Source organism: Beta vulgaris, chromosome 6 (assembly GCF_026745355.1).
Source record: "Beta vulgaris subsp. vulgaris cultivar EL10 chromosome 6, EL10.2, whole genome shotgun sequence".
Lineage (NCBI taxonomy): Eukaryota > Viridiplantae > Streptophyta > Magnoliopsida > Caryophyllales > Amaranthaceae > Beta > Beta vulgaris.
Window position 1 is genome coordinate 70,947,760 of NC_079207.1, and position 12,214 is coordinate 70,959,973.

The 12,214-nt window shown below is 33.6% G+C and overlaps 1 protein-coding gene across 1 annotated transcript; it reads left to right on the forward strand.

Moving 5' to 3' along the window:
• Nucleotides 1–7,257: 7,257 nt before the first annotated feature.
• Nucleotides 7,258–11,487, forward strand: LOC104897941 (HVA22-like protein a). The gene is made up of 5 exons (XM_010684916.4): nt 7,258–7,455; nt 7,647–7,673; nt 8,742–8,864; nt 9,921–10,173; nt 11,269–11,487. Exons 1-5 carry the CDS (start codon nt 7,376–7,378, stop codon nt 11,338–11,340), a joined length of 555 nt encoding a protein of 184 aa, XP_010683218.1. The 5' UTR covers nt 7,258–7,375; the 3' UTR covers nt 11,341–11,487.
• Nucleotides 11,488–12,214: the final 727 nt, after the last annotated feature.

Here is a 12,214-nt window from a genome sequence, read left to right on the forward strand (position 1 = left end):
TTGCAATTGTTATTTTTATCTCCAATTTCTTAGAAGTTTTTTTTAAAATAATTTATCATGACATAAGGTCCATTTTCCAATTCCACACTAGACATAATATTACAAAAAGTTAATACAATCACTTATGAATAATGATATATTTGATAATTGTAACTAACATGACCACCCCAGGCATCGTACAGACCAAAATACTAGTTAATATATTGAAAGACGTTCCTAATTAAATAAGAAACGGTGCCACGTAGCGCTCTCCGTAAGTGTATTTACTCCATGTAATTCACATACAATAAAAAAAATTGAAAAATTGCATAGTATAGGCTTTGATCCCGTGACTTCAAGTTTATATACTAGCATCTTAACCATTAAACTAAGTGATATTTAGTGTTATCACTTTAAAATATAATATTAATAAATGAAAATTTTCTTACTCGGGCATAGCTTGAAACTAGTAACTAGTTACATGTTATTGATTGAGTATTTGAGTGGATGATCCATGTGACAAAGTTTTGTGAAATGCGTCTTCTTTTGTTAAGAAAAAGTCTCTTCGTCTAGTAAAGCTTTATCATTTTACTTATTCACCATATACAAGAACACACTTTCCAAGAACCAACAAATATATTAGTTATCCAAAACACTACTATTTGGAAATGTGCTCCCTCCATCTAAGAGATGCTTATGTTAATCAATTGTGCTTCCCTATTAAAACTGCCTTTTTAAAAAAAGGTTTGGATGACTAGTTTCTTTATCATCATTTGGAATATTAGGGAAAAGAGGAACTCTTGAATTTTCAACAATGTATCCAATCTCATTTCTCATCTCTATGATATGGCACTTTTGCATTTGGGATGGTGGATAAGTTGGTGAAATGACCTCTTCCCTAACTCCCCTATTTTTACACAAAGAAACCCACGTATCTGTTGCGAGGTGGTTATTGATCGGGCGCACCCCTGCCTTAAGCCACCAAGCACACTCATTATGGTCTCCCACTGATTTTGATTGTCTATGTGACCTCAGTCAATCCACTTTTATCTCGGTCCGCAATCGTCCGGGAATTTCTTGTGTATATTCTCATCTCCCATTTCCTCCATGGAAATAAATTTTGCTGAAGTTCTTGCTATTCATCGAGCAATTCCGATTACATTGGCAAACAATCGCATCCGGTAATTGGTAGGCGTGTCATGCACCTAACAAAAATAAATAACCTAATGAATCCTTTTCATAATGTAGTTAAGTAAGTAAGGGTCGATAATATAGAGAGAAATAAAATTATTCTATAATTAGCTTTTAGATAATGATACAACTAAAGAAGATCAAGATTTATTATAACAAGATAATAAAAGAATTTTTTTTTTTTGACATCGGGAAAACGTACATTAATTAAAAAAGAAAGTACAGGCTAAAGCTAATACAACCAAACAGAAAACAAATTCTAAAGGAGCCACATATGCTCTTACATACGCTACCAAACACAAACTAACTATTACATATCTGATCCAATTAAAGCTTGTCTCGAGCGATGATAGGTGGGGTTGGGTTGAATGTCTTGCTGAAGAAGACATGATATGAAAGGAAACTTGTTGATTGATGAAATTCAGACGATCTTCGAAAATAGACTGCCACGTCGCAACTAGCAGACACCAGTATCTGCTAGATCGAAAATCCCAAGATCCTTGAACGAAATTAACTTCTTGGGATTCTACAGATAGAAGTAACAAAGAAGTCACGTCCTTTGGTGACTTCTGACCCTCTTACGAGGGTATCCAGAGTTTAGTCTCATAAGACTGAAACTCGAAACACGTGGAGGTCAAAACTTGCCCCAAATTAAATTGGAGGGCCTCCCACAAGATGCGTTTTTGTAGTGTGATGACTCTGAAAGTCATCACGATAACTATAACTGGTGGTGAATTATGATACAGTAATTCACCTAAACTACGGATCCGAAGATCCATCCTTGCAATCTCTAACCCGGAAGATCGAACCACAACAGATATAAAGTGAGAACATCCTTTCTTCAAAACCCAATAACCTCTTATTTCCCACCAAACCATACTAACAAGCACCCAAACACAACCATACGCAAAACGAGACGGGTAAATGGATCTTGATAAATCGAAACTAAGACTAAAACAAAAAACATAACAGAAACAAACTAAGTAAACCACCACCCGAATCATGAAACCACGCCTACAACAACACCGCACAACCTGCAAACTAAGTAAACTGCATGTAACCTACACTCACCTAACAATTACGTCCTTGGAGAACACCAACCTAATAGCAGCTAACACAAAAGGGGAACGGGGAAGGGAACTACTCTAAGACGAATCACGAACGTAGAACAGGGAACGGGGAAGGGGGATTAATACCTACTCACGTCGAAACCAAAACAGGGGAGCGGGGAAGGGGGACTTATACCTAAACACCTCAAGAGAACCGGGGAAGGGGAGGGGATACCTAAAGCTAATCACTGCAAACGACAAACCGGGGAAGGGGAGGGGAAATAATTGGGCGCCAGGAACTGGGAATGGGGAGAGTGAGCAGGTAGACGGCGACTAATGAACGAGAGCGAAACAGGGTGGACGACGAACAGGAAACCTACCAAGGAAGGGTTGAGACTCGACGACGACACCGCAACAGAAGAGTGTGTTAACCGGCGAACACCAACCGGAATCGATTGAGAAGACCGAAACAAAGAAACCCACCGACCTAAAAGAACGAAAATCGAAGAAAACCGCTAATAGGAACGAAAAACAACAACAACAAAAAAATAAAGGAACTCGCCGGAGAACAGGCTGGCGGCTGGCGCGGCGCCGGAACTCCGGCGAGTTCCTAGGGTTTGTTTTGGGGAAAGGGGTTTTATGAGAGAAGGCAGAGAAAAAAATAATAAAAGAAATTTGATGAACAAAAGATCTATTGTTAAGTTTTCCACTAGTATGAAACAATAGTACATTCATGATTCCTGCCCCAAATCAAATCAAATTAATCCTCAGGAGGATAGATGGGGTGATTCTATGAGATCCATGTTCGTGAGGAGTAATGTACCCGACAAATACAATAAACCTCTATCAAATGTTTATGGCTTCCCTAAACAAGCACTCATAAGTCATACCTATTTTCATGGATTCATGCAAGAAATAGACATTAATCATAGCATCACAATTAAATTCCTAGCAATCCAATCTATTTATTTCTTCCATAGAGAAATTCATGCTCTTAATTGAAATATTCAAATTCGCCAGTTTCCACCTCTAGTCGTGATAGAGACAACAAAATCATAATAAAACTAGTAATCCCTAATCTAGTATTGGAATATGCACAATGAATTAAGCAAGAATAACTAAATAATTAATTTGAGAATTTAAAGAAATAATCATGGAATAATTCATATTAGGGTTCAATTAACCTTAGATTCAAGAACTTCTCAAGCATAATTAAAATAGATTAACAAGCTAGAGAAGAGATATTAAACTTCATAATAAAACCAAACAAAGAGAAAAGAAGAAGAAAATAAAAACTTGAATTAATGAAAGAAAGGAAAAGTCTTGAAGAATAATGGAGATCTACAAGTCTCTCTCCAACAACCTTAAGCATAAACTAATAAATTCTAATAATAACATCCAAGCTGCTGAAAATAAGGTTTAAAGTCCTAGTATAAGCTAAGTATAATATAAACGGACATAAGTTAGATCAGGCGAAAAATTCGACGATATAGCTGGTCACACGATCTAGCAACTTCTTGCACAATCGCACAGGGTTGTCCAAGGTCCATCAAATCTCGCTCTATCGCACGGGCGAGATGGAAACTTTGGTTCCTCTTCTCTACAGATCAGTTGTGCGGTCCATCAACAATATGTTCGGTCCTGCAGCTCATCGTTTAGCCAAGTGAAAATGTGCATGGTCCCGCACAAATTAAACACAGTTCTCCAAAAGTAATTATTTTTCATTTCCAAAGAGCCCGAACTCACCTTCTCACCTCCAGGACTGCTATCTAAACCATATACGAACCATCTTGGTCTTCCTTTGCCACAACCAGCCACAAGGACCTGAAAATCACACAAGAGGTAGTAAAAGTATCTCAAAGTAACACAATGATTCAAAAATTACTCATAATTATGCAAATAAACCTAAAATGAACAAAAATCTACATGAAAATGACGCTTAAATAATGCTACTTAAATGCAGACTAGAAGCAACTTATCAACAATCTCATCTCATCATCGAATCGCACTTTGTAAATGTTGTTACTTTGTGCAATTGTAAAAAAGGAGGCCCGTGAAACTTGAACTTCTACCTCAACTTCATTCGCAACTCTCGTAAAAAGGTTTGATGATTTCAATTGTTCATGAGGGTCGCTCCTCAAATTTCATGGTTGATTCCCTTGCTAAGCAAGGCCTTCACTATAGTTCATAATTCATTGCTTGGTTGTAGTTTGTGGGGTTGTTATGATGAGGTTCTTCCTCTATGTTTCTGTTTATCTATAAAAACATCGTGATGGTGGTTTTCTTTTTTGCAGATATAATTATCTCTTTGAGAATGTAACATGCTACAATTAATTGAGAATGACAAATTATAAAAAAAAAAAGTGTCATAATCTTTTAGAGAAATAAACGTAGTAAAAGTTACTTAAAACAAGTTGATAATTTGAAATTATACATGAAAATCATAATTTAATAGTTTATATATATGATAACATTTCTTTATATGTATTATCAAATAAAATTACATCCTACAATTTCATCCTAGTAGCATGATGGTCTCCTCCTACTCCATTCTAGAAATTATACTTCAATCGATCAATCAAAGCGAATTTAGTAATAGTAAGGGTCATTTAATTTTAATGAGCCTCAAGGAGCTTCTCATTATAGCTTGCACATACTTTATTGGATAAAGATCATCCAAAGAATTAGGTTTGGCCTCTCATGAGCAGGTTTCCTTATGTAGGTTTTGTTTGGCAACATATTTGAGTTACCTTAAATGATTAGGTGCTAAAAGTTTAAGTCACATAAAATAAATAATCGTATTTGAGGTAAGAGTTTAAATAAAATTTAAGCTAAAAAATTGACTGAAATTGAGTGGCTATAAAATATAACATCTCAATTCAAGGTGATAAAATATTCAGTTATTTTATCAGTTCACCTCATTTCAAATATATCAGTTTTAACTTTATTTCAATTTGTATTCCCAAATATAACCGTAATTTTTTTCATACACCTAATTCATTGAATAACCAATGTATACGATTGAGAATGTTATATTAACCTTGAAAAAAGGGATTACAATAATCTTGTTTTCAAGCTATGGTGGTTGAATCCATAACACTACAATTAAAAAAAAACTACAAACTCATTATCCAAAAATTAAGCTAAAATTAAACATCTAGCCAATCCCTTTAACCTTTTATCCACACACCATAGGCCATACAAACATTGAGCATTGTGATGAAACATAATGCACGAACACCAAAAGAACATTATTTCGCAAATTCGGTGCCTCGGGTCTCGTGATCCCTCAAAATCTCCTTTACCCGGACATCACTCTTACAAGTTTCTTTGCTCCTACCCCACACCAGTACTCTCAACGCGTCTTCTACTTCACTTTTCCCATGCAAACCGAGCAAAGCTTTCGAGTAATAAGCTTCTTATTTTGCATTATGTAATCCTTCTACTATTAAACTTTATAAACTTTTAATAGCATAGTTTCACATTAATATACTTCCTCCATCTTTTTAGATGTTATATTTTTCAAATTACGGACTTCTAGGTAATTTTTGCAGAAGAGAGAGATAGAGAGAATGAAAAACAAAAGGGTCCCATGTAAACATGTAGAGATGTAAATGGATCGGGTTCGGGGCAGGTGGAGCATCAGCGGCATCCATCACCCGCTACCATCCGCAACACCCGATCCATCCATCACCCGGAAAAATCACCACCCGAATCCATCCACCCATTTACTTCCGGGTGAACGAATGGATCGGGTTATAATCGGGTGAAATTACCTCAAAATAATGCTAACCATAGAATTTCAGAAAAATAAAGTTTCAACCGACAAAACCATAGATCCACAACCACAATTCAAATTAAGTTCAAAATCACAGTAATTTGCATACAGAAATTAGGAAAATTAGGTTGCGCATTGGGCTTTTATATTCGGACATTTAGTTGGGTTTTGAGGATTGGACCTAAAAAATGTTTTTTTTAAATAAACGGGTGATGGGTCGGATTAACGGGTCGGGTGATGGATGAAAATTGTCCACCCGCATCCGTTAATCCGTCACCTGTTCACCATCCGCTTAAACAGGGGTTTTCACCCGTCCATTAAGACGGATGGACCGGGTGACCGGGTGGTCCACTGGATATTGCCATCTCTATAAACATGTGATAGGAGAGAGATAGAGAGAAGTTATTACCCGAAATAAAAGTGTAACACCTAATTTCAAACTTCCTAAAATAGAAAGTGTAACATCTAAAAAAAACGGAGGAAGTATAATAAAAGTAAAAAGATATAGATTTGTTGGAATTCTTTTAGCTCCTTTCTTTTTAATAATAAACTAAAATTATGTCCATAAGCTGATAATTTTCACCCATAAACTGGTGTCAGGAGTTAGGACCTCATCTCACGCAAGACGTTTTAATTTGTCAAAAAAATAAAATGTAATAATTATTAACAAGTTACACAACACTAACACGTACATGTGTGTAATTTTGAACGTTTAAAAAACAAGAAGCCATATATTCTAGCCATTTTAAGATTTATGATAGAATAGAATATTTTGTGGATATAGTTTGTAAATTTATAAAGATAATTTTTTTAACATATTTAAGAATATCATTATTTTATAATTTATGAATATTATTCATTGGAAAACACTCCAATCAAAGAGTTGATGTTAGAGATATGAGATATGATCAGTATCGAAAAATATATGTATGATATATTTTCCATATTGATATTATTAAGAGAATAATATTAGTATATTATTCTCTTAATAATATCAATATGGAAAATATATCATTATATATATTTTTCGATACCGATTATATCTCATATCTCTAACAGTTGAATCTACCAATTTCATTAGTGTGAAAAAAGGTTGGATTGGGGAGACATTTCGAGAAAAGGACAATCTTGGGTCATTGAAAATGGTTTACAAATGGACAAGATAGATAATTAGTTTTCAAAATGTGTTCACTTTTACATACGCACTGCTTTTTGGATGGTACAATTGACTAAAATACATATCAATACCTTAAAAAAAAGAGGGAATCTCTAGGACAAACTATGCAAGCAAAGCTAAAGAGTCTTCATTTCTTTACCTTTCCCACAAAAACCATCACTTCAACTTAAGCTTAGTAGAGAGGTAGCTAGGAAATAAACTATGGGTTCAGGAAATGGAAATAATGGAAATAATAACAATTTCCTCTATGTTGTAGCAAGTAACTTTGATGTCCTTGCTGGGTAGGTCACTCCTTACTCCTTTACTCGCTTCATTTTAAGTAGATTTAGGGCGATAAATAGAAGTTCAGCTTCATATTTCTCATTTATATAATGTATACACAAATTCTTGTAATAATTAGCTAAAATGGAAGTAATTAGTTTTTACTTATTTTAGTGATTTGATATTGACACTATATTGTTATTTTTTGCAGGCCATTAGTTGCGCTTGTTTATCCTCTGTAAGTTTTTTTTTTCTTTAATCTTGAGTATTATTCGACATATAAGTTTGAAGAAAATTTCAAAGGAAAAAAAAAACTGTTTTTGCCATCAACAGAATATATACAGTTGTTTTATGCTCCTGCATTATTATGGTATGGACTGAACAATGATGTCACATGTGATGTTTCAACATTTTTGGAATTTTTGTAAAATTTATTTCTCTACTACTACTATTACTATATCTTCTTTTTAGTTTCTTTTGGGATGATATGATATTTTCTTGCTACAAAATTTAGCAGCTCCAAAATATAGATTCCATGCATACTCTCTGATGAGACAACACACATCTAAGTTATTGCATCTTATTACTACTATGCAAGTACTAAAGTTATTATAGTTGTTTGTAAATTTCATCTTGTATAAAAATATTATCACTTGTAAAAAATGCTCAAATTTTATGTTTTTGAGGGCTTGAGTAGTATTGGTTTGATTTGAATGCCATCCTATGGCTCTACCCTTAATTTTCTTTAATAATAAAAAATAACAATGATATTACTTATAATATTTACTAGAAGGATGTGTTAGAAGCTAGATTGTAACGGATAAGGGTACGAGTTCAGATTCAGGTACGGGGGCGGAAAACGGCAAGATTTTGAAATGTTAGGAATGAGTATGCATATAGTATACGTATGGTATCGGACACGGATACGAGTACGTGACCTAAAAGAAGTACCCGTACTACATAAGTTAGTGGGAAGAATATGACCTTGCTTCCTTGCGAAAATGTATTAGGTTTTCACCCTTAGAAAAAACTATGCTTTTAATAAAAGAAAGTAAGAAATGAAGAACTTTCCTTCCAACCAAACATAATTTCTATGCGCTTTTTGCCTTTTGTAAATCAAATTTGAAAAGAAAAAAGATAGAATTATTAAATATATAAATGGAGCACCTAGAATCATACATTCATACATATAAGCTAGCTTATATACCAAAAAAATGTTTGAATATTAGTGGTTGTTCTTTGCATGATTAATTCCAATAATGACTTGGAAATTTCAGTGTCTGATACTCCTATATTTACTTGTTAGATATGCTTCAGTTAAAGCGATTGAGAGTGGTTCGAGAGCAGATGATCAACAATGGCTAACTTATTGGGTGTTGTATTCCTTAATTACCATCTTTGAGCTCTCCTTTGCCAAAGTCCTCGAATGGTAAGCAGCTTCAACTTGACACAAATAATACGACATTTGGTTTTTTGATTGGGCAAGAAAGGAAACTCATTCCATTCGACCCACTACCTTATATGTTACTCAGACTCTTCATATCATCACCTCAAGTACTCATGTCATATTGTCGAACATGAATGAGACATTTGGACACTTTAATTTGATCCAAAATCATAAATGAATTTCACAAGAGTCAAACACTTGAATATGTATGTGTGTCGGACATGAGTATCCGAGTCCAAGTAGCGTAGGTTACTACTCATAATCCTATGCTAATGAAGACGAAAACAAAGTTGAGAGGGGGAGAAAAGCTTTTTGGTGTCGTTTTATTTGCTTTCTTTTCTCACGAATACTTCTACAATGATCAAAATCAAATAAGGCAAAATTGATTGTTCACTTAGATTTTATTTTTTTTCCCTTTTCATCCACTCTTCCCCACCAAATAGCTATATTGCTAAATTTACGTTTTTGGTCTATCAATTGAAATACTTCATCGTTCTATTTTGATGTTCTCATTGTTTTCGCAGTTTTCAAATATAATCCATAGCTTTAAGTATTAATATCTTAAATTATATAATAACTAAAAGTAAGAAAAGTTGATATTTTGAAAATATATATTAAAACAAATCTAGCAAAGTCTTGGTCAATATTTAAATGAAATTATCGAGAGGTTCGTTACACATAGTAACATCGGAATGAAATGGACAGAATAAAATTATGTTAGGGCCTGTTCTCATCAGCTTATATTCAGTTCGGTTCAGTTTAGTTAAGCTCAGCTCAGCTCTGTCCAATACTTTTACTGTCACATATTACCATTCATTTCATTTCAGTTCAGTTTCGTTCATCTGATCTGTTTTATGCCGAAGAGAACAAGCCCTTAATCTTGTATTAGTTTCATACTTGTATAATTTCTTGTTACTTTCAGATGCTAGTGTTATTACCATCTTCTTCAACAGAAACATATTTTTTACAAACACTAATTTTGAAATATAGGGATTAATTAGCACCTAACATGGCTTAATTATAATGTAATGTTTTTAGGTTCCCAATATGGAGTTACGCTAAGCTATTCTTCACATGCTGGTTAGTGTTGCCTCAATTCAATGGAGCAACTTATGTTTATAAGAATTTCATTAGGCCTTTCTATATGAACCCCCAAATTAGGACCCCTTCTACCATGTGGTATATACCCAAGACGAAGAACTTATTCAATAAACAAGATGATATTTTATATGCTGCCGAGAAGTACATGGAAGAAAATGGAACCGAAGCTTTTGAGAGGATCATTAAAAAGGTAAGTATTTCTTGTTTTATTGCTATTAACATAATGAAACAAAGTGATTATGGTTGCCTTGAGGTAAGTATGTCTTGTTTTCTTGCTATAACTAACACAATATCATCAACAAAGTCATTAGGGTTGCAAACAAGCCGAATCGATTTTTATATTTTTGAAATGGGTCTAATAACTTTTCATGACACGCACTCTGGATTATATAGCATACATTGCTTGTTACGTCTGTGAAGCTAGTTCGTGATTAGCTCAGTCTCAACATGAGCTTATTCCTTAATACTCACTCCGGATTTTATTAATTTGTATTATTTTTTGGAATGTCCCTTATTAATTAGTTTACCTCTTTTTTTCTATTTTTGAAATGGGCCTAATAACTTTCCATGACATGCACATTTAACTTTAATATAAATTAGTCTTTTCTCTTTCTTTCTACGTCCAACAACTCTATTTATCTTAAAACTCTATGCAAAAAAACGGATAAACTAATAAAACTGGAGGGAGTATTGGCATTTGTTTTTCTAGCAAGCTCAAATCAAAGTTTTTTTTTAATAACATAGGCTTGCATTGAAGACTTTTGAAAAAGGGGATTTCTTTGGAGATCTTATGTATTAGATATACACATTTCAATTAAGGTAAAGTTTCAAAATTTTCCTTAAAAAGGTATTATGGTAATTTTTTTTCTTAGATTAAACAAACATAAGACAAAAAGTTGTTTAGTGGTATCAACATATATATATGTTTCATCCTTCAAGTATTTTTTTATTATTTTGTTTTTTGAACTTGAACAATTTACAAAGAACATGCTTAAACAAGCTTGCTAAGAAACTTCAAAGATTTGTTTGCAATTATTAACGAATCGGATCCGGGTCAAGTGTCTGAGTCGGGGCTTGTTCATTTACGTAACAAAAAACCTAACTAATTGCTGATGAATGGTTTGTGAATTGTGAATGTATTACTTGCTACCCTAAAATGATTTATGTAGGGATTTGTTGATTAATTAATTAATTAATTATTCATTTGTTTAATGTCTTTCAATGTTATGTTTTTTTGTTGCATTATGAAGTTATTGAAAATAAAACACACATTTCCTGTTTGCAGGCCGATAGAGAAGCAAAATCAAGGAGGAAACACTACATGATATTTGAAGAGGATCATAATGGATATTATTGAGCAATATGACCTTTTGTTAATTGATTAGATGTTCACTTGCATTAGTCTTAATTTACTGACTTTGCTACACTTCTAGGGTTTTGATGTATATATACTCTGTGTATTTGGTGACCATATCTTTGATTCTAAGTGGTCTTCTTTTTTTCACGAGTAATTGGTCTTCTTAAATCGTCATTCATCGGTAGTATTCGGAATATGCATGGCCTACTTAGAACGAATTAAGGACCGATACTATAACAAATGTCAAAATATCAAGATACTATAACGAATTAAGGTACATTATAACGAATTAAAAGTGTGCCTAAACCTAACAAGAAATTTGTTAAAGGACGGATGAGGTATGTTATAATGATCATATTACCATAAAAGAACATGAAAATTCTATCATGATTATAAAAAAGATAGCCATGAAAATTTATTGGTCCAGAATGATTTTAGGTAATAAATTATAAGTCCAAAATCATTCTGATCCATTAGATTAGGGGCAGGGCTGACCGTGCAAGGCCCCCCGAATGTTAATGGCCCCAAACAAATCATTTAATACAATTTTTACAACAAAGCTACGTTGGCAAGGATATGGAGCAGTGGTAGGCCCAACATTAAGGAACGCGTGATCAAACCTTAATTCATCATCTTAGAAACTAATGTGGAAAATACCATTGCTATTACTGTGGTGCAACTGTAAAGATATCTCCTTTAAAATTTTTGGTCTAATTAAAGAAGCTTCTCTATGTTATTCAATGCACTTAACAAAGCCAATTCCTTCTCCCGTCAATAGATCAATTATTACCATACAGTAATAATGTCAATTATTTTTCCTGAGAAATATGAAATTTAAAAGGCCTCTGAACTAAGAATTTGAACAGGGTCCTAA

Bases quoted from the DNA above. Each gene is read 5' to 3' on its own strand.
- LOC104897941 (XM_010684916.4), top strand. From the start codon at position 7,376: ATGGGTTCAGGAAATGGAAATAATGGAAATAATAACAATTTCCTCTAT. The intron at 7,456-7,646 runs GTAGGTCACTCC...TATTTTTTGCAG, and splicing joins AACTTTGATGTCCTTGCTGG to GCCATTAGTTGCGCTTGTTT. The intron at 7,674-8,741 runs GTAAGTTTTTTT...TTTACTTGTTAG, and splicing joins GTTGCGCTTGTTTATCCTCT to ATATGCTTCAGTTAAAGCGA.